Source organism: Herpailurus yagouaroundi, unplaced genomic scaffold, assembly GCF_014898765.1.
Source record: "Herpailurus yagouaroundi ecotype Mexico unplaced genomic scaffold, PumYag 162, whole genome shotgun sequence".
In the NCBI taxonomy this organism is placed as follows: domain Eukaryota; kingdom Metazoa; phylum Chordata; class Mammalia; order Carnivora; family Felidae; genus Herpailurus; species Herpailurus yagouaroundi.
Window position 1 is genome coordinate 55386868 of NW_024412403.1, and position 23733 is coordinate 55410600.

The 23733-nt window shown below is 37.4% G+C and overlaps 1 protein-coding gene across 6 annotated transcripts in view; it reads left to right on the forward strand.

The window, feature by feature from the left end:
- BBX (BBX high mobility group box domain containing) overlaps window positions 1–23733 on the forward strand; it is a 285252-nt gene that overhangs the window by 204614 nt on the left and 56905 nt on the right. For all 6 annotated transcript variants that reach the window (XM_040484409.1, XM_040484412.1, XM_040484408.1 and 3 more), the window contains 3 exons: window positions 4257–4324; window positions 17141–17221; window positions 20288–20362. In XM_040484409.1, coding sequence (XP_040340343.1) covers window positions 4257–4324; window positions 17141–17221; window positions 20288–20362 — 224 coding nt within the window. The remainder of the gene's footprint in view (window positions 1–4256; window positions 4325–17140; window positions 17222–20287; window positions 20363–23733) is intronic.

The following is a 23733-nucleotide window of genomic DNA, read 5'->3' on the forward strand; positions in this document are numbered from 1 at the left end:
TTAAATACGAAATTTGAGACTATGGAAATCCTAGAAGAAAACATAGGAATAAAGCTCCTTGACATAGGTCTTGGTAATGGTCTCTTTTGGATGTGGCACCTAAAGCACAAGCAACAAAATTAAAAATCCAAATATCCAAAAATCTGTAAGTAATTCCTACAAGTCAGTAGTAAAAAACAGAAACAAAACCCAAGTAAAAAGTGGGCAGAGGACCTGAATAGACATTGATCCAAAGAAGATGTACAGATGACCAACTAGGTACTTCAAAAGACACTCAACATCACTAATCAATAGGAAAATGCAAATTAAAAAGCCACAATGAGATACCACCTCAGCTTCTTAGAATGAACATCATCAGAAAGACCAGCAAGAACAAGTGCTGGTGAACAGGTAGAGAAAAGGGAACCCTTGTGCACTGTTGTAAATTGGTGCACCCACTAAGGGAAAAGTGTATGCAGGATCCTTAAAAAATAAAAGAAAGAACTTAGTGATTCAGTGTGTGATTCATAGTATAACAAAGTATGTGGTGTTGTCATATATGAACACTAAAAAATGCAGTCTGACGGGCACCTGGGTGGCTCAGTTGGTTAAGCATCCAACTTTGGCCCAGGTCATGATCTCACGGTTCATGGGTTCGAGCCCTGTGTCGGGCTCTGTGCTGACAGCTCAGAGCCTGGAGCCTGCTTCCGATTCTGTGTCTCCCTCTCTCTCTGCCCCTCCCGTGGTCATGCTCTGTCTCTCGCTCTCAAAAATAAATAAACATTAAAAAAAGGGGGGGGGGGAAGAAATGCAGTCTGACATAATAGCATCCTGAGGAAACAAAATCTTCAGGTAGTTGTCATGTAGGTGTCTATGGTATAATTCTAGGTAAACCACCAAAATGATCCTCCTATGTATCCCAGAAGAATCAAAATGCAGGGCTCTTACTTTTACTGTCATTGTACAACTGTAGTTTCATTCTCCTTCCAGCAGTCTTGGTGAGCCCTGTGGACTTTCCAGATTATATCAGTTGCAGTGTTTCATAATAAAACATTTTATCATCAGGATCATAAAAGACTATATGGATGATTGGCTGGCAATGGAATTCCTTTAATTATCGTTTGTCTTCCACAGCTTTTGCTCCCAGTTCTAAATCAACAACAGTAGGTGTTTTTCATACAATGGCTCTTCACAAACCAATAATAATTGTAGATAAAGCTATGAAACCTTCGAAAACTATGAAAGATGTCTGTTTTTTATACCATTTTTGACAGTTTATTTATCTGCCTTTCATACCTACAAATCGAACTGTCTGAGACCTAGACACATCAACCAAGATTTTTACAGGTCAGCTTTACAAAAACAGTGTTCTTTTAAAGTAAAATAAGGACAGAAAACACCTTCTTGAGTTTGTGTCATTCTGTGAGGGTCAGTGACATATGTTGGTACTCCATGGTCATGGCCTTGTTGAGATGGTGTATGTATAGTGGATAACACTGTTGTGATATTTCCAGTGGTATCTCTCACAACACAATGAAAGCAAATAGATTTGCCTTTAATTAAAACATGGTGCCTAGGGCTGCCTGGGTGGCTCAGTCGGTTAAGTGTCCAACTTCGGCTCAGGTCATGATCTCAACGGTTCGTGGGTTCAGGCCCCACGTCGGGCTCTGTGCTGACAGCTCAGAGCCTGGACCCTGCTTTGAATTCTGTGTCTCCCTCTCTCTCTGCTTTTCTCTCTCTCTCTCCCTCTGTCTCTCTCTGTCTCTCTCTGTCTCTCTCTCTCTCTCTCTCAGTCTCTCAAAAATAAATAAACATTAAAAAAAATTTTTTTTAAACATGGTGCCTAGCTGTTTGAATCTGAGGGATCCTTACAGGGCCTTTAAAGGACAATTTAAGCTTTTCCTCAACATGGAGCCTCTTCTGTTTTTCCATTAGTCCTTGTCACATGAGATTTTGCTATTTTCAATAATCCCAAAGCAGCTAAATGTATGATTTCCAAGAAGGGAAAGTGCTATAGAATTTAATTGAGTACAGGCCTTGTTGGTAAAGGGAAAGCATGCTATCTGTATATTTTTGATGTTCTAGATAACATTATGTAAGTGTAAATTAATGTAAAGGATGATGGCAATTTTTGGTCTGTGTTTTATTATCTGTACAGCAAACTTCTTGAAAAGTTACATTGGTACATAACTGAAATAAATCGTCAGGTGAGCATGTTCCTATTTTACTTTATATTTGAACTAAAACATTTTTATTTCTATTAGAAAGCAATCATCCAGTCCTCCTGATCCCTAGAATGACAGCTGTAAAAGTATTTAGCTGCCCTGAAGAACCAAATTAAAATTTTACTTTCTGCTGAATTTATTTCCCCCTCCTTATTTTAATTTTAAACAGATTTAAGTGTCTAGTTTAACAAAGCACAGTTCTTAAACTCAACATTTAATTAAAAGTGGAATCTTAAAACAACAGCAAAGTGCCTTGTTTCATCATAAAAGCTAGAGTTCCTGTGTTTTCTGTATGTGTATCTTCCTGTGTGGCTACTTTCCAACACTGAGCTATTTCTAGACCACCTGATAATTTGGTGGCCTGTTTTCCCCTATGATAACCTTTTTCTTTTTTTTTTTTTTAATAACCTCAGATTATTTTTTCAATTTTTTAAAAAATTTGTATACAAGATGTGGTCAGAGTTGCTTCATGAGTAAGACAGATTGTATACAAGGATATACTCAAGGTCATATCTTTAAACAGAAAAGAAAAACACCTCAGTGTCTTCACACAAGAGTATGCCTGATTCTCTTTAAAAAAAAAAAAATTGTTTATTTTTTTAGGGGGAGGGGCAAAGAGAAATAATCTCAAGGAGGCTCCATGCTTAGCATGAAGCCCAGTGTGGGACTTGATCTCACAACTCTGAGGTCATGACCTGAGCCGAAATCAAGAGTTGGAGGCTTAACCAACTGAGCCACCCAGGCACCTCTGATTCTCATTTTTAATTTAGGAGAGATTCCTAAAAATAAAAACGTATTTATTTAGGACCTATATGCACTAGGACAGGCACTGAGTTAGGCACCGTCATATATGTTATTTCATTGCAGATCTAAAACTTAATTCATTTAAGATAATCTTAAAGGATATAGGTTTGTTACTGTTTTTAATCCTTTACTTGTTTAGGGGCGCCTGGGTGGCATCTGATTCTTGATCACAGCTCAGGTCTTGATGTCATGAGTTTAAGCCCCACGTTGGGCTTTGCACGGGGCATGAGGTCTACTTAAAAAAAAAAAAAAAAAAAAAAAACTTGTTTAATTATACCTCTGGATTGTAGATCTACCACATTGCTGTTTTTACTTTGTCCTTTTGTTTCCGTTGGTTATTGAAGGAAGAGAATAAAGACCTTCACTAATATAAAAAGGATTCATTTAAAATCTTAAAAGTATTTCAAAGAAGGGCCTGACTGTACTCCTAAGATTTAAAATATCAAAAATACATCATTTTCTAGTGTAAATTTGTTTTTGAAAGTTTTAGAGAAAGATTATTTCAACGAAGCCCACTAGTAGATTTTGGAAGGCCCATTTTTTTTTTTTTAATTTTTTTTTCAACGTTTATTTATTTTGGGGACAGAGAGAGACAGAGCATGAACGGGGGAGGGGCAGAGAGAGAGAGGGAGACACAGAATCGGAAACAGGCTCCAGGCTCTGAGCCATCAGCCCAGAGCCCGACGCGGGGCTCGAACTCACGGACCGAGAGATCGTGACCTGGCTGACGTCGGACGCTTAACCGACTGCGCCACCCAGGCGCCCCGGAAGGCCCATTTATAAAATTTGTCTCTGTTCTGTAGTTTCTCATATAGTCTGGTTTTTGTATCAGCCCTAATTTTACATGGTAGAAATAGTTTGAGAATGACAATAGCAAACTTCTTAGACATTAAGTATAAGTACTCTTTTGGTTTGTTTTTTTTAATCCATCTAAATTCCCCATTCAGTAAGGCACGAAGCATCACATGAGAAGATAATTCATATTCTAAACAACTATGGAACTGAAGAACAGGTTATGTTGGAATGGTGGGACAATAGTTGAATTTAAAAGGCTCACAAAAGTATGAGTACATACTTAAGCACATATGCTAGGTTATTGCTATATAAAGAGTTTTGAAAGTTTTCTATAAAAAGTTATATATGGTTCTGTTGGATTCTGAGTCTTTGTTAGTATTCCCTTTCGACTCTGTGGATTGTATGTACCTCATGCTTGTGGATTGATGATTTATTTCTTGTTGACTTTTTTAGATCCTACTCAGATGGGAGGCCTGAGCATGCTACTTTTAGCTGGAGAACATGCTCTTGGAACATCAGAGGTAAGGTGGTCCTCATCCCTGACCGCTCTGCTCACGCTGGGGCTTGAAAACACAGACATCTGTATTCTATTCACAATGTTTTGTAGTTTCACTGTTTATAGCTCATAAGCAAACTTTACTTCTCTTTTTCTTTTCTTTTTGTCAAGATCTATTTGTGCTTTGTATTGTGCCTTGAGTATAACAGTAGTGGTATAAGTAAGTCCAAGAGGACTCAAACAAGAAGTCAGGTGCAGATTTTTGAGGTTCTGTGAACCTGAGAGAAAGAAACGGAATATACCGAATGTTAGCATCTGCCATGATTGTGTCATGGTCTGTAGGGCAGGTCCTAGGACTCATTCCATCTACTCATAACATACCCTGTTTTTTGTGATGTTCTCATGTAGACTTGCTAGTGAAAAAATGAGAGTTTAATTGTCAATCTCTCTGGTACCTGAATAAATCCAGACTCCTGTGTATGAAACATGGCACTCCAAGATTGCTTTATTCTTTAAAATGGAAAACAAAAAGGACCCAGGCCCTCATGACCTTGGTTTTATGATCTCTTATTTTCTTGCAGTTTCTGGACTGCTTTTACAAAACATTTTTAGGTATGATTTTGATGGGCAGGTAGTAGCAGTTAAGCATGCATAGTTTGCATTTGTGAAATTTCTTGCTTTTCCAGGGCCATTTAACAGAGGCCAGACAAATTAACCTGCAGGTCATATTGTTTTACCAACATCAGCTACTTGAGATGGAGATTTTTCAAGCCCGACCAGAATCGCTATTTACAGCAACATAGCAGTCATCTCATTCTACTGCAGATGCATGTATTTTCTACTTTTTTTAAAAGTTACCAGTATGCCATACAGTGGATACTTATATCACAAAGGCCATTATTATGTGTTGTTTACATTTGTGATCCATAGTTGGTGACCGTATATTCAGTTTAACATAATTATTTTGATTCCATTCAATTCAGTGTAGCAAAAGAATATGTAAATTGGTATTCTGGTAGTTACTTACGTGGTACTAATCCCTAGCTGAAAAAAATAGACATGTCACTTTGTGCCTTTACATACTTGTTATTCAGCATGTTTTTACTTCCTGACACACTAGAATTCTCATGAATTCATTTCCCTTTCTGACACATGGCTGCTACCTAATAGGAACCAGACTGACTCTCACTTAGGTGTAGAGTATCCCAAGCATGAATCCCAAGCTGAATTTTGGAATACTAATGCACACTTGACCTTTCAAGACAGTATGACTCATGATTCCCAAGAATGTGCTGTATTGTTAAAGTTGGCATCACCTTTTCTAACAGACTATACTATAATGATGTTTTCTTCCCAACTTCTGTTACCATTCTTTCTAACTCTCAGGAACACGTTTAAATAAATAAACATCCATCCATAGAACTTACAGATAGATAAAAATAGTAAAGACTGCTTCCTCCCTTCCCCCCCCCCCACACTTTTGATTAAAGTTTACCTCTTGGGCTCTTCTCAGTGAGAAGTTCTCCTCCCTTTTAAGAAGAGCAGGCTTTTGACACAAGTAATTTAAACAGTGCATTGGTCAACCTTTTATTTCTGAGGAATGGGAGCTATTTTGAGAATTCTCAAGCTAAAGAAATTTAAAAAGGTAAATTACTTGAAGAAGTGAACCATGTAGGAGAAGGGAATCTGTGCTCCTTGGGAGGAAGTTGCCAGCAGTTAGGTCTTTAAGAACCACTTCTAAGAATACAGCTCCTTCTTCATATTTCCTACTTCTCATCTCAGAGATATATTTAGGTCATTATTGAAACTAGTCTTGAGATACTGAAACAATTAAGCAGTGAGTATTGTACAAAATTAACCTATGTCTAAATATGATTCATTCTGAGAGTTCCTATCCTATATATCCGTGTACTCCATTTAGCACCTATTTTCTGTGCAAAGACTAGTCTTATTCCAGATATACAAATGTGGTTGTACAACTTTAGGGGCTCTATGTATATACAACTCTATGTACATAGACAGATGATGACCGTAAGACAAATGTAGTAAATATGTACTTACATTTTCCTAAGAAAATTATCAGGATAATGAGATAAGGAGAGAGTTCCAGAAATTTCATACTGCTGACATTTGGAACAATTACTGTGATGTCTGTTTACACTATGAGGTAAGACCAGTCAAATAAAGTGACATTTTACAAAAATTCTGCCACAGGAAAAGTCTAATCATAATGGCTTTTTAAAATGCCATGACAGAATTCTTATTCTGAAATATTATTCTTAGAGGGAGGAGAGTTTCCTTTGTTCATTATCCTGAAACCTAACTACATAGAAAAAATCCTCAAAAGTCTATATTTTTAAATGTGGAAATTTTAAATTTTTTTCTTCAACGTTTATTTATTTTTGGGACAGAGAGAGACAGAGCAGGAACAGGGGAGGGGCAGAGAGAGGAAGACACAGAATCGGAACCAGGCTCCAGGCTCTGAGCCATCAGCCCAGAGCCTGACGCGGGGCTCGAACTCCCGGACCGCGAGATCGTGACCTGGCTGAAGTCGGACGCTTAACCGACTGTGCCACCCAGGCGCCCCTAAATGTGGAAATTTTAATATACTAATAGTCGTTTTTAAAAAAATAATTTTAGAAGGTATCAAGGCTTCTTATAAATAATAATTTTTCAGATGTAAATGATATATCTGAATATCTTCCAATATCTGAAGTAATAAAATTCCAGATTAAAAGCTTCTTTGGCCTGTAATATTTTCTACATCTATCTGAAGTAGTCTTAGAGTTTTAGAGAGAAATTATAGGTTCTTGAGATATCAGTGGGGAAATAATGACAAAGAAAATGTTTGAATTTTCTCTTTTTCCTGAATCTCCTGATTAACTCTGAATTTGCCAGAATGAGTTTATTGCATTCTGAGGTATACATTTTTACATGCTGCTGTGATTGAGGCAGGCTTTCTTCTGCAGTTTCAATTGTGGTAACTTTTCTGACAAGTAAAAGGGATGAACTTTGTATTTACAGTTATTTTTCACATAAATGATTAGCTCTCTACTTCCTTTATATCCAGAGCACATTGAAATGCATTAAGTAACTTTTTAAAGTGTTTGTCATTAATTTATGGATGAGGAAAGAAAATATATATATTAACAGGAAAGACACTAAGGAGTGACCCGTGGCTCAGAATGCCAGACTAAGCTTGTCTGTGTTGAGATCCACTGAAATGTAAGCATAGAAGTCTCATTAGGAAATAATCCTGTAAGAGGGAAGGAAACGGAAAAGGATGGTACCAGTGAATATGAGATTTAAGCAAACATATTTAAATCAGAAACCAAACCCAAGTTGTTTTATCAATAAAACACAATATGATGATCAGCTGAAAATAGGCCTACAAAGGGCTGCAGAGGAGCCCATCTGTTCAACATCAAAGTAACATTCACATTAGGAGCACCTGGGTGGCTCAGTCAGTTAAGCATCTGACTTCCACTCAGGTCATGATCTCGGGTTCTTGTGTTCGAACCTCATATCAGGCTCTGGAGCCTTCTTCGGATACTGTGTCTTCCTCTCTCTCTCTTAAAATAAAATTAACATTTAAAAAAAAGTAACATTCACATCAGACTCTGGGAAGAGCTAAAGAAAAGGCAGTTACATAAAGAGAGTTAAACCCTTACATTTTATATCAGGGAGTTATTATCTAAAGATGAAAATGCAATAAATAAAGTTTATAATGATTATTTGAACTAGAGTTTGTAGAAGTGATCTCCAGGACTAAAAATCTTCTATACTTTTTTATATTTGTTACTTTAATAAAAATGCAAAGCTGAATTAAATTACAAAATAAAGGCAGAGAGTACTGCATTTCAGAGAGTGTGAAAGGGACTGTTAGTCAACACATTATATATAGAACAGCTTGGATTAGTATTGGAAAACACAACACTTAGTACTGGACCTAACTCAGCGCCAAAAAGTCAGAAAGTCATCTTAACTAGAACAGAAGGGATAGTTTGGGGAGTAATGGAAAATTTTAAAAGTGAGGCACGATAATCATAGCTGATAAAAAGGTTTGAAGGCATCATTATCTTTTTAGTTGTAACTGAAGGCAGACTTTTTTTTTTTAACATTCATTTTTGAGAGACAGAGCGTGAATGGGGGAGGGGCAGAGAGAGAAGGAGACAGAATCTGAAGCAGGCTGCAGGCTCTGAGCTGTCAGCACAGAGCAGGACTGGGGCTCCAACCTACAATTGGTAAGATCATGACCTGAGCCGAAGTCAGACACTTAACCCCAGGCAGACTTTCAAATGTGTGGGAAATGTATCAGATTTTAGGTCTGTGATTTTATTTTATTTAAAAAAAATGTTTATTTATTTTGAGAGAGAGCGGGTGCGTGAACTGGGAAGGGGCAGAGAGAGAGAGGGAGAGAGAGAATCCCAAGCAGGCTCCAGGCTGCCACCACAGAGATCTATGCGGGGCTCAGTCCTAAGAACCGTGAAATCATGACCTGAAATCAAGAGTCGGAGCCTCAACGGACTGAGCCACCCAGACGCCCCTAGCTCTGTGATTTTAGAAAGCCTAGTTCTTTTGTTAGAAGTGTAAAGTTCTGATCAAGCCACTTTTTTCTTTGCCTTCCATCCTGTAAAATGGAACTAATAATAATACCCACTTACCTCTAACCCTCAAGACATCTATGAAGATTAATGAAATAAAACCTGTAAGGTAGTTTTAACTCTGAAAACTCCTGAAAAGCATTACTGCAGGCACCTAATATTATCACCCTATGTTATTCTAGGCCTTTCATACTTAACTTGAAAGTTTAAGTTATGTCGTGCATCGCTTCTACAGGATGTTGTGTGCGTTACCAACAGCGCATGCATATGCGCATGCACACATGCAGGTGTGTGCGCACACATGCAGTTCTTTGTGCATTGAAAACTTGTAGGAAAGTGCAGTTGTGATTTACTCTCTATCACTAGGTGCTCAAGAAGGAGACAACTTTTTAATACCTGGGAAGAAATCACTGTGTAGGAAGTATGACTTCAGCAGAGTAGCTGAGTTAGCCTGGAAGTTAGTGGAGGAGATGCTAGCAAATGATGGTACACCTCCATTATGAAGGGACTGTACAGGTCACACGTAAGAATTGAACAGTGTAGGAACTGTGTGCCATCTTTGCACACATTCAGTCCTATGACAGTTATTTGCCTATGCTTACTTTGTGCCAGTCACGTCAGGAAACAAACCCAGACACAAGTCTCTGCCCTCGTGGAACTAATGATATAAAAAGATACAAGGGCTTATTCTTCACATGGTATTTCTGGCTTCAGAGGAAATCTGAGTGATTTTTTTGATCACCATCTGCCTGTTCAAAAGTAAAACAGTTTATCCAAATTTATATATGATTGAACTTTGAAAATATTCAATAGATTTTGCTTCATGTTTGTAATATCAATCTCTCACTTCCTCCAAGGGGCCGTTCCTGATTTGTTGAGCCAGATTTGATTCCTCTCGTTCCTGATAATTGCTCTGTCAGTGTTAAAGCATTATAGCTCTTGATTATATTTAGTTATATTCTTTATTATAAACTATAATAAAATTCTTAAAAAAAATTTTTTTTCTCATTGTATTCTATGTTTAAGTCTTGATTCATCAGAAGACTTCAAACAACTGAGATAGGAGCAAAGATAGAATTTAAACTGCAGGACACCTCGCTTGCAGAGTAGTTACAAAACTATCACTTACTAAGCACTTCCTTCATTCCCGGTACTGTTCTTAAATGCATTACTTAAGAGTAACTCTTGATCTTCACAACAATCCTGTGAGTTAAGTCTTGCTTCACAAGTAAATATTAAACCATTAAATGAGGAAGTGGAAGCAGAAGGGCTAAATAACCTGCTCAGAGTTGTGCAACTTGAAGTGCAGAACTGAGATCTGAACCCAGGAGGACTGGCTTCATGCAGGATACGGGGCCTTCAGCCCCCCACCCACCTGACCTCCGCTCAGGCCACTTCTGCTGTGGTGTCCTGTGCTGGACCTTTACAGGGGTATTTCAGGAATGCTTTCTGGCCCAGGCACTATGCTAAGCACTTAGGCTGATTATCTCATTTCACTCCAAACAAGCCCTTTGAGGTTGGTGTATTATTCTTATCCCCATTTCATAAATGAGGAAACTAGGCTAGAGAGGTTAAATAGCCTCTCCAAGATCGTAGAGCCAGGAAGTCACAGTGCTAGGATTTACATTATGTGTAAGGTTTCTGGTCAACAGTAGGCTATTAGTAACTAAGGTTTTGTGGAGTCAGAAGTTACACATGGATTTTTGACTGCTGTTGGCCCCCCTAACCCTCGTGTTATTCAAGGATCAAGTGTATTTGTTAAGTGAATGAAAGATTATGTCCATGTTTTAAACACTGTGAGTTTTAAGTTTTTAAAACCTATAGATTTCGATAAAATTGAAAGTTCTCACCTGTCTTTATTATAATTTCTGACATCAGTGAAGTAGGCGAAATTATTTTCATACCTGTTGGTACATTTGAGCTCGTTTGATATGTGCCTTCCTTAGGCTGCTAATTAGACTATTCCACTATACTTAGATGCATTGAATTCCACAACCCCCCCCAACTCTTACCCCTTCCCATCAAAGCTTTTATTCCCTTCTCACAATTTCATAGCTTCTAAACCGATCTGATGAGGAAATACACTATATTTAAATTTTACATTAAATAGCAAATGGGCTTTTTGAGCTTGCTTTCTCTTCTTTCTTTCTTTCTTTCTTTCTTTCTTTCTTTCTTTCTTAGTTAAGTCACTGTTCACTGCCCATTTTGGCTGGAACTGTTGTCTGGTCTCTCTTTCTTTCCTTCCTTCTTTCTCTTTCTTTCTTTCTTTCTTTCTTTCCTTCCTTCCTTCCTTCCTTCCTTCCTTCTTTCTGTGTTTCTTTCTGTCTTTCCTCCTTTCCTTCCTTCCCTCCCTTCCTTCCTTCCTTCCTTCCTTCCTTCCTTCCTTCCTTCCTTCCTTCCTTCCTTCCTTCCTTCCTTCCTTGTTAAGTCACTGTTCACTGCCCATTTTGCCCAGCCTCTTCCATATGTCAGCAGTGTGGGCTTGAGGCCCAAAGAAGCATCTACCCTTGCTGAGTTCCCAGGCCACACTGCTCAAGACAGTGATGAAACTGCATGGGCTCTTTAGTCTCCCAGAGGTGGTAGGAAGGGGTAGTGGGGAAGGTGGGCCGCAAGTGAGCTGGGATAGAAAGAGGAGGATGCAGAACACGAGGATAAAAGGGAAGGGCGGTTGTGGGCACTGTGCTGTTGAGAGCATGTTTTTATACACTGCTGCGTTCTGGTTTCGCATTGTCCATGGAAGAAGGCAGAGTAGTACTGTTAACTACGTTATCATGTGAAGAAACTGAGGCAGGAGAGATGCTGCTGTCTCAGTTGCTATGGCAGTGATTTGTAGAAGTGGCCCAGAGTCTGTTCCAGACTCCATAGTAGTGCTCTGCCACATGGCTTATAATGATAGGAGAACTTCACTCAATGGTGCTGGATGAATACTCCGGTAGCCCTGGTGCCCTGAGTGAAACTACAGACTTATTCTTCCTTTCAGCCACATGACGTGTACTCTCAATTTTGGGAGCGTGCAGGTCTATGCATTGTTATCTGGTTATGCTCCCCAGGGTAACCCAGTGTTCTCAGCTGTGGCTCATTCCTGGGATCAGCTCGCCAGGTGCAGTGCTTCACTACTCAGGTTCTCTTTAACCTAATTTAGGTTTAATTAAGAGTGGCTTTATTTTAATCCTCAAAAACGTTTTGAAGGGACTAACTTGGAAATAATATGCTTACATTTAATTCACCTGTGTTTAAGCTCAAGTCCATTTCAGAGCTTCATTTAACATCTCATATTAAATGCAAATTAAATGATCACTCAGGTACTCTGTTATAAAATACTTGGCCAAAGAAAGCCTCCAATTGTAGGAAAGACTGGGTCATGCTGAATGAGGGCGAGAATCAGATCACTGGCCCTTGGCATCACAAGGGATCTTTATACTTAAACTCTGAAATGGAATCCTCTACTCCCAAACCCTCTCCCGTAGAAGACAACCCCCTACACCCCACCCCCAAACCTTTCTTCTTCAAATTCCCTCTTTCAGTGAAAGGCTTTGTCCGACCCCTTTCCCTCAGCCCTGACATCTTTCCAGGCAATTACTGGGGCCTGGCAAATACCATCTCTGATTTAATTGGAACCCCACATCTCAGCTAGTTTATTTTTTTAACCTTCTAATTGGTCTCCTGCCTCCAGTCGCTTCCCAGCCAAGGTCATCCTGCACTCCACTGACAGAATTATCTAACTATGTATCTCTCATCATGCTGCTCCACTGAGTGAAAACTTTGGCTGGTTCCCCAATGCCTTCAGCCTAATTTTCAAACTTTGTAACATGGAATTCAAATTTCTCTCAGTTCGATTCATCTCCCACTACACTCCCAGGCTTCTACTCTTCATCCATACTGAGAAAGTCATTGTTTCGCAAACACAAGGGCAACTGCCTCCATACTTTTCCTTCTGCTGTTGTCACATCATTTCCGCAATTCTGGTGCTTCTTCTTGGGATATCTCAGACATTACTATCTTGACTTCTCCCTGTCCTAGAAGGAGTGAAGGCTGCTTCTCTGTGGCAGTTCACCAGTGTGCACATACGTCTTAACTGTGTAGCTGCCGCCTGTACTTGGATCACAAGCCACATTCCCTTAGTTACCATTTTATTCCCTATCATGTAATGTGTACTAGTGGAATGTAAGCTTCTTAAAAGCAGTCAGCAGTCTTTGTGGCTGGCACATCGTAGGTTTTTATTGTGTATTTGTTGAAGGAGTGACTATCAACAAATGTTTGGATTAGCAAGGGAAGAAATGTATGGTTCAAATAGAACCGGTGCACTTTCCCCTTTTGTTGACCATATGTGTGCATCAGAATCCCACTGTGTGTAGCTGTGGTCTTGTGCCTTGTGAAGTGGGAACAGGCTCTTGCTAATATCTAGCTTTCCAAAGCACTTACAATGCATCTAACTGGTGTGATCTTGTTTTATATCGGGAGGCTGGATCACATTTCTGTATCTACTGGTTTCACACTATGAAGTATACTTATGGAAGAAGATACTACTTTGTTGTAATTCTTCATTTGGTAATAATTCCCCTTAGTTATTTAGAATTATAGCTAAATCATAGAGAAGATTGAATTTAAGAGAAGTTAACAAAATTTTGCTTTTAAAAATCCCATTAGCTGTTTCTTTCTTGGGCAGATAGCTACACCTAGTGGCTTTGTCGATTATTTCAGAGACTCTAGGAACAACTTTTTGGGTATTTTTTTCTCCCTTTATTTAACCTCTGCTTATTTGGTATCTTTTATTTCCTTTTAATTGGTGAAAAGATATTTTTAACTCTTTTATTCTGCTATTTTTAGAAGAGAAGCTGATTCTAGCATAGGAATGGAGATAGAGGAATTCATGTTTGTCCATAAAAAGCATGTCCCATGTCATAAGTAGAGTACTGTAAATACAAATAGCAAGGCAATTAGGCCCAGGACCCTCTGATACTTAAATAGGAGACTTTTGTGCAAAGTACTCTCTTTCTGTTATGTGGATATTTCCCAGATTTCTTTGCCAGATGTGTATATTAATCAGTATATGCACAAATATACACTCTTGCATTGGATGCCGTATTTATCAAGCACACAAGAATAAATTCTACCCACATACATTTTCCGTGTCATTGTACCATATTTGTATTTTGAAATTTTTGATGGAAATATGCCTAGCATGTATCACACACATTTCTGCCTTTTAATAAAGGCTATGTTTTATAATTATCCTTATCTTGACAACTTAGAACCATAGTTAATAAATATTAATTGCTGCAGTGAACTGAAGCCTTCAGGAGACACTTAGAAACTCTTTGCTCTAATTTCTTTTAGATAGACTACAGTGCTTTACAAAACATTTGTGTCTATTCTTTACAGTTTTTTCTGTCTTCTCCTTGTGTCTCTTTGCTACTGGTATTGTTTCTTTTGCAACTCTCCTTCTTTTGCAATTCTATTTCTATTTCTCCTACTCCTGTCCCCTTCTGAATTGTGTCTTCTAATTCTGCTGTGGACTAGAGAGGCAACTAACCACATAGCTTAGTAGTAACTCAATTCTCCTGGCTTCTACTTTTGTGCCCTTACACTAGCCTGAAAATATATACTAAATCCACAGTGCTTTAAAGTCAAGAGTAACTAACGCCTTAAACTCGTGAGTAAAATTAAGAGTAACTAGATTTTGAGATATTGTCCACTAGAGTAAGTTGCATAGCCTTAGAGATTCTGTTACTACTATTTTAGCCATTGGTCAGTCTTTGTTGTGTGATTCCTGGCCAGGTCACTGAGTTCTTTGTATCCATACACGCACAGAATTAAGTCAGAGTATTCGTTGTACATTTAGTATGCATGAGGTACATGGTGGGCACAAACTTGCATCTGTAGACTTCTTTGATAGCATAGCACAATTGATACAACATTCAGGATTACAGTGCCTTGATAATTATTTACATTTGAATTCTCTATTCAAATTTGTTTAAGACTGTCCATAATAATGATTTGCAGAGGTTCTCACTTAACTTTAAAACTTTGTGACTTATGTAATTATGGCCAGATAATTTATAAACAGAACTTGAAGAGAAAGTTGACTTTTCTTTTTACAGTTCATATGATCTCTAAGCCACAGGGTATCTAATCTCCTCACGAATGGTACCTGCATGCAGTGTAGCTACCCTAAATCTATTAGATTCCAAATATCTTTAGAAAATTCTGTCACCTGTGTAACTTATATTATTAAATTTTAAGACTCTTTATAATCTTAATTTCGTCCTAGGGTTGATTTTAAATAAAATTTTGATTATTTACCAAGATATCTAGGAGCTAGACTTAAAGGATTTCCTTATAAACCAAGAGAGTATTGATTTTTTTTCATCATTCCTAAATAAAACTATTTTTTGTCCAAGTATTCTTTTCAATGAAGAAATTCTTTGTGGCCAGTAATTTTGGGATTCATTGGCTTTCTTTTTGATGCATTTTTTGTCTCCTTGACTTCAAATTCTTGGGGAGTAGGACTGGGCCATTTGGCATACAATTTGTCAAATAGTCAAGTGGCAGTGAGAGAACCAGGCTTTGGCATCCGGACCACAGGTGGAAAATTAACAAAAGGTTCTGCACTCTTCTCTGGAGTTTAATATCATTAGAAGAAGGTGACCATTACTCTTTCAAATCCAAAGGTGACAAATAAAATTTCAAATGCTGGTTCCTGCCCGGTGACCTGTGACACTATTCGAGAAACACATCTTCAGTGTCTAATGAAGAGCTTCATTGAGAGACTCCATTTTTAGAAACGAAATCTGGGTGACTGTCAGGTGTTTCCACAGGATTCAACCACCTAACATAATCACATGCCACTATTAAAATACATTGGAAAAGGTTTGATAACACAGGAAAAATAATGTATTGTTTAAAAAAGAGCATTCTTTAACTGTATTACAGTACCTCATTTTAGTTGAAAAATTATCTTATACAATTAGAAGAATATATATGAGTATTAATAGTGCTTATCTTTTGTAGATAGCATTGCAGATGATTTTTCTTCTGTATTTTTTTTTCAGATTTGCAACAATGAACTTGGATTATTTTATTGTCCGCAACATGTTATTAAAAACCTATTTTTAACTTGTTTTGCCTCTATAGTGAAAGAAACTTTTCCCCTAAGGCTTCCTAACATTGTCATTTCGAAAAGGGGGACAGGGTACACTGATTTAGCATTTAGAAGACGTGTCAACTTTTATTTAATTTATTCAAAAAATACTTGTTGACATTGTGAGCAGGCAGTGTTGAGGATTCTTTATTAAACTAGGGCCCCAGGAGAAGATGGACAATAAACAAATATTTATGTCTTGTGGTAAGTGCTAAAGATAGAGAATAAAGGGACTACTGAATGTGGCGGAGGGGAGGTGTCTTTTATTTTTCTGGTCCTAAGTTTCTTAATCTGTAAAAAGGGTCAGATCAGAAGAATAACAATATCCTTCTCTCAACATTCTGTGACTTTCCTGACTTTTGAATTACACTTGGCTTCCAAAGCAATTATATCACCCAAATACAGAAATAGGTCCTTTTTAGCAATGCGATAAAAGAGGAAGTATGTGTCTGGACAAGAGTACTGAATAAATAGCAAAAAAAATTTTTTTAATCCAGTGGTATTTCTATAACTTATTAATAATAAAGATGGCAAGTGAAGATTGCAGAACATTAAATGTGTATGTAGTGAGTAGTGCAAAAGAAAACATGTTTTAAAAGGAATTACTCTTAGGTAAGTAGTAACTTTTCTGTGATTAACATTTGTGTATAGACACACGAACACCTAGAAAACAATTTGACTTTAGTTTTGCTTTCCCAGAAGGTTTATATCATCAAATCTCATTTGCATTTTCATGCAGTTAGGTGATATAAAATATTGGGGAAACAAACAACATGAAAGAAGTAGAGTTCTTTTGGAGTTGGTGGCAGAAAGCCAAAAGATGAAATGGACGTCATTGGAGAAATTCTCTTTGATGAATATGAACTTTTCTAAAATGCATTGTCTTATCCATCTCCTGTTTTACTGCATTTAGCTGTTGGATGGCACCTTGTATAAAACTTTGCATACTAGAACTACTTTTTTGTCATTGTTTGCCTCAAATTAGGGGAATGAAAACTTCTTTCCTCAAATAGGAATGATATAGGTGGCACTTGTCATCTCTTGTCTTCCAGAAACTATTCCTGTGATGCCTCACACCATCTTTTCTTTGTTTCAGATATCCTCTGGCAGTTGTAGGCAGGATGTTTCAGAATCCCCTGAATTGCGTCAGAAATCACCATTATTTCAGTTTGCTGAGGTAATATGTTACAATTTATACTTAATGAGATTATATTGTGAGCTTAAATTTAGGTTGATGGCAGTAACTTAAAGCAATGAAGAATTCTCCGTAGCTCAATTAACCATAGATAGGAAAATAGAATCAAATTTTGGAGCTCCACAGTCTGTCAATTAAGGAATAACTTTATGTTTATAGAAGCTTCTCATTAAGTCGTAGTAAATATTACATTTAAACCGCATCACTAATTTTTATTCATGGATAATAAAGTTAAGAATACAATTAAACTATTGTTAGAACTTAGTCATTTATTAGCTGTTAATTTATCAGTTGTTAAATCAGAAGATGGAATCAACTCATGGTTATTGGCTATGCATTACTTTCTTTTAAAAAAAAGAAAGTGCACTTTGCTCTTAATTGAAACTTTAGCATGCTGTTGGCATTTTTCAAGGTCTTATGTCTTGTGTCAAACTTGTTTGATTCCATGTGTTTCCAATGTTGCTTCAGAGATGATGTAGAAAAGCACATTGTCCTTACGATCAAATGTATAAAGTTAAGACAACTTCCCCAAATATCTTCATTTGCCCTAGAACTCAGTACGGAGCCATCATTGATTAATTTTTTCTAAACATTAAAGTGGTTTTCCCTTGATCATTTGAATTGTCTTTTACTAGACCTTCTCTTGCACTGTCATCCTTCCTAACATATGCCATTGTGTTAGGTGTTGTCCAAAGAGAACATATTTTTAGTTTCAGATTCTTTTCTTCTCTAGTGCCTTTTCCTGGTGGATCTCAACATTTCCTTGGCAAAACTACAATTCACAAAGGCAGAGGCCATTCCTTTTGAGACATTGTTTATAATATACATAAATGCCTTGCTAATACACCAGAATGTTATTGTACATATTTGCTCACATGATATTCCTTACCTATCACTTTCCTTTCTATATGTTTGAGATACGCTGTGTGAATTCCAATTGTTTTATATATTATTTCCTCAAGAATTTAAGGTTACAGAGGATTCACTCTGCACTCAACTTTTAAACAGTAGTTATAGACATGTTAAATAATGTTGGTCCCAATTTTGAAAGCATAGATGCATGGCCAGTGATCCCTGAATCTAAAGATCTAATGAAAACCCTAAAATTTCACATGAAATTTTGTATTGACATATGCGCATTTCTGTGGGCTCTATAGCATACCTAAGAGATCCCTGACTCTGTTGATTTATAGAAAGGGTCCCTATTCCTGATCTGATATTTCTTCAGGAACTCCCTATTCATGTCATTGCCTGAGTGTCTCTATCCCAATAATAATTTATAAAGAAATTCCCTTGTTTAGAAACTTGTGAAATGCCTTTCAAAAATCTAAGGGGTTGATGTCAGTGGTTTCTGCATTTCCTTCATTGTCTTATTTAATTTTGAAAGAAATATAGGCTAGGCAATTTCCCTTACATAAACTGACTATTTTCTTTAACTTTTATAGAGGGTTGATAGGAATGAAAAGTGCTCTCTGAAGTTAGACCTACTCAATTCATAATTCCCAGGACTTCAGGAAAGTCCTTGTGGACTCATACATGCAGTCTGTCACACTTGTACATGTTGTTCGTTTGAAATGATAACATTTCATGATTTGACCAAGAAGCATACAATTTTTCCTTCAAATGTCTTTAAAACACTTGGTTAAATTTTATTCACTCACAATGATGGTTTTATATCTACTTTATTAAATAGGATCTGGATCTTTTTTTCTTTTTACTGATGTTTATTCTAAAGATGCTTCTATGTCTTATTATAGTGGCATTAAAATTTTCTTAATGGCCTCAGCAGTGAATAAAGTCAATAATTCCATCAGTCACTTTACTAATTCTTTCTCATCCCTAAACATTACTTTGATACTGTATCACCAACTGCCTCCATGGTTTTTCTAACCAGCTTAATTTAATTAAGATGAAAAAAATTGACTTCTCTGGTTGAAGGATTATAATTAAGGTGCATTTTATTGCTTAGTAAGTACCCTTTGATGGAGTTCATGAGCACAGTTAATTGAAGAACAATACTTTTATGGGACTGGGAATGGGCTGAATTCATAATGCCTAAGCTTTTTGCTCTTGTGAGTCACTTTCACCCTATTTTGTAGCTGGATGGAAGTATTGTTCACTTTGGAACCAAAATTAGTAACTGACATTGTTCTCAAAAGATCTTTGAGAAGTACTTCCAAGGGCCATCAGAGCAAACTTAATAAGGCTACCATATACTAAGTGGAAAAGAAAGGTCTCCTAGTTGAATCAAGTATAGTATGGCAGAGTCCTCCATCCACTGTCCGATGCCTGTAGAGTGAGAGGAAGAGGGAGAAAGAGAGGTGTGTGTGTGTATGTGTGAGTGCGTGCATGTGCGCACGCATGCACATGGATGGTGTTACAAAAGAAATGCTGTTCCTCTTCAGTGAATAATTTATTGGGTGCTGGTACTATGCCAGGCAGTGTATTCTGTAGCTTGTTTTCTTTTCACTGTAATCCTGTAAAATGGGGATTATTCTCTTCATCATCATTGTCAGTTTACAGTTGGGAAAAATAAGTCTTAGAAGGATTAGCTGAACTGCCCAAGGTCATGTAGCTAGCGAGCAGCAAGCTAAGATTCAGTCCCAGATACCCTGAGCCACATCCATATGCTTCTCAAACACTGTTTCCCAGCTGCCTCTAAGCAGAGAACAGCTTGAGGGGAGTGGTGTAGGAAAGAGAGTGACTGACTTTCCTGCAGCTTCCAGCTTTTAATAATATTTTAAAAAATATATTGAAATAAAGCAGTTCATCTCAACGCTCCTCAACTGCTGTTTGCAACATACCTGATACCCTACAAGAGACATGGCAAATGAGCCAGTCGTGGTCTTTTGTTCTTCCAATCATCTGTTTTTAGACACATGGCCTTTGTCTTCCTTTATCATTTATACTGTTCTTCTAAAAGGCATTAAGGGTGATGATTCATGTCTTAATCTTTATCAGTGTGTACAGTGGAAATACATGGCTGAATCTATTAGTCTGATATGGGAAAATGTCCTTGTGCGTTAAAGATTACTTGTTTCCTTTCAGATATCTTCAAGTACGTCTCACCCTGATGCTTCTTCAAAGCAGTGTCAAGCCTCAGCCTTGTTTCAGTTTGCAGAGGTATGACCTCTTTTTGTTGTTGTTGTTGTTAATGATTATTGGGCTCAGAAACTTACTGAGCTCAGGAAATATTAGAATAGAGTTTTAATAACATATAGCGAACTTTAGGCATGCCTTTCGCCATTACGAACATAATGCACGTAAGGGAATACTTCATGCTTTTTGCTGCCTTTGCTATAATCATAGATCAGCTCCATATTTTGTATTCATTTTATAAACATTCATTAAGGAGTTCATTTAGAATAGACCCTTTCCACTAATTCATTTATTTAATTTTACCTTGTTTTTATTTTAAAAGCTTGAAAAAAACTGCTGTCCACATGAAGGCCTTAGGATTTCAATTTATTAAATTTTTCCAGTAGTAACATTAGATGCTGTAATTTATGAATAACTCACAGTGGATGCAGTGGTGAATACAACCTGTTAAATCATCAGAACTTAGCTTTCTATGTGATGTAGCTTTAGCCAGCGTTTTTATTAGTGTTTAATCCCAGGCTTAGATCAGGTCAGCTCTTACAGGATCTCAGATTTCTGTGGTTTGTCAGCCAGAGAGAGAGCACACACTAGAGAGTGCTTACTTAGTGTGAAGAGGCACATCGGATATGCTTGATTTTACCACAAAAGCCCTGGCCTCAACCATATGCTGCTCATTCCTAATGAGCCTGTATGACAAATAATAAAATGCAGATTGATCGTGAAAATAATATGGTGTCTGCTTTCGGTCTTTCCCCTCTTTCCTCTTTTATTAATTCCAACCAAAAATACATATCCTAAACTAAGCAGTTTTTTAAAGGGTTGAGAGAAAATGACAAGCAGGACTGTTCTGTTTAATATTGATGTATTGAATCACTTTGATTCATTTGAATAAAGAGTGCTGCATAAATGAAATGTAAAATGATATCCTTTTGGCAAGAGAAAACTCAGCATCTTACTTTGAAAATGAGGAAAAATTACTTTCAGCTTTTACATTAAAAAAAGAAATCCTGCTTCCTCTTGGGACACTTATCTCAACCACTGTGACTTTATACCACCAGTTGGCCTGCTTATCTGTTAGGCTTCTCTGACACAGTATTTGCTTTAGTTGTTGAGGGCTATTCTATCGACTGGTAACGAAAATATCATATGATGCTACTACCATTTATGAAGAACAATTTGCTTGATGAATCTGAATAAATTAGGATTTTATTATAATTTTTCATTATGATAAGCAGACTGTTATTTCCAGTCTGGGGAAATCGTTTTGTTTACTTTCTTGCTTTCCTTCAGTTGTTGGCATCCATTTATTTGATACGAATACTTTTTTTAAGAGTTAAAAAAAAATTGTGGTAGGGACTAAATTTGTTTTTAATTTTGATGCCCGAGCCAGTCCCATGCAACTTTTTAGAAATATTTTCCTCAAAACAATGTATTTGCCATATATTCTGTTTGATTAAATTTTACACTCTCTAGCAGGAATATAGTGGCTCATCTTTGACACACCTGACAATGCATTAACTACCAACAGTATTCAGCTTCATTTAAAATGTCAGTATGGGATATCACAGCTGGTGTTTCTAACAGTTATCTTCACTCAGAACGTGATTGTTATTTAAGTGAAACTATTATCATATTTATGAGGAGTTCCCTGAAGCCCTGGGCAGCTTTGAGGAACCAGTTTGCTGATGTAACAGGGGCTGTCCTGTGCTTGTGGAGAATGAGATCCCAGCCTCTCTTAAAATAGTCCTTGCTACTCAGTATGCTCACTCCTTAAAGCATGAGAAGTTTTTTCTTTTTTAATATTTTTTTAATGTTTATTTTTGAGAGAGATAGAGCACGAGCAGAGGAGGAGCTGAGAGAGAGGGAGACACAGAATCAGAAGCAAGCTCCAGACTCTGAGCTGTCAGCACAAAGCCCAACGCAGGGCTCTAACTCACGAGCCCTGAGTTCATGATCTGAGCGGAAGTCAGAGGCTTAACCGACTGAGCCACCCAGGTGCCCCAAGAAGGGTTTGTTTGTTTGTTTTCCAAGAAAGAAAAGAAACTTTTCTCTCTTGGGAGTTGTGCAGGGATATGTTTGCAGATTTCACTCCTCTGCTCAGTAGCATCAGGAGACATAAAAAGTGTTAATTTGAAAATGATTAGAGTTACTGCAAGACCTCATAAGAGAAGAAGGTATGCATGGTGGCAAAATCAAAATATTTTGCCCTAGAATCAAATGCAATTCCCTCTGTCAATCAGTATATTATTTTTGCTAGTTATATTTTGCTTAGATTGGTAACATTAACACTTTTCATTCCTAAGTAAATTAAATTATTGCGTGCTTGTTTATTACTTGTAACTGTTATATATGATTATACAAGAGAAGCACACGATTCCCTAAGGATATGTAACTTCTCTGGTCAGTTGCCTCAGCTGGCCCAAGAGAACCCTAAGTTTCAATCTCTGACATCTTATGATCTGACCACATTGTTGGCCTCATTTGAGGCTGGTTTAATTCAAAGCTAAACAAGATCTAACTACATAAACTAATAAAATTATCTACTAAAATCTGCTATGAGCACAGGTATTGCAGAAGAAATAGAATAGGTTATAATTACTAACTGTAATCGTATCCCTAAAACTTTTATAATTATTTTGTATAACACTCATCACCTTTGAGAAAACATAAAGACTCTTGAATTCTTGTTTTAATTAGTCTACAGCAGAGGTTCTCAAACTTTAAAATGCATCAGAGTTCCCTCAGAGGCTTGTTCAAACAGATTGCTGGGCTCTACTGCCAGGGCTCTGATTTATTAAGTCTGGGGGCAGGGGTGGGGAAAGGTGCCTGGCAATTTGCATTTCTAACAAATTTCCTGTTAGAAAACCGCAGTTCAAGGTCACTGCTCTGTAGTTTGTAATTGTTACCGTGAGTTATTGAATCGTCATTGTTGAGGCACTTCCTAGTATGTCTGGGACCTCATAGGGAAAGGGATGGACATGTAATGGAAATCTACTCAATGGCCCACTTACAGCCCCACCTCTTTTCAGAGGGATTTCCATCCTATTATGTGCACTTAGAGAAAAATGGGGGTTTATGTGATTTAGGAAACAATTTACTCCTTAAAACTGTTTAGCTTTGTGATGTTATTTTAAGGTCAGGCAGGCAAAATGCTTAGAGACCATTCCTGCTAATTTGATTTACAAACATTCATAACTTTGAGAAGAGATTAGTTAGATCTTCTCTTGGCAGTGGGTCATTTATTGTGTCAAATAATTATCCTAGGAACACATTGTTTAAGAAACCGTAAGCCCTGGGCAGTTCTTTAAGTTGAAGTTGTTTTTTCTTTCACACTAAGTCCTGGGTTTCTGCTTTGCAGGCTTAGAAGGATGTTTTTCTTTCTTAATCAAGTCTGA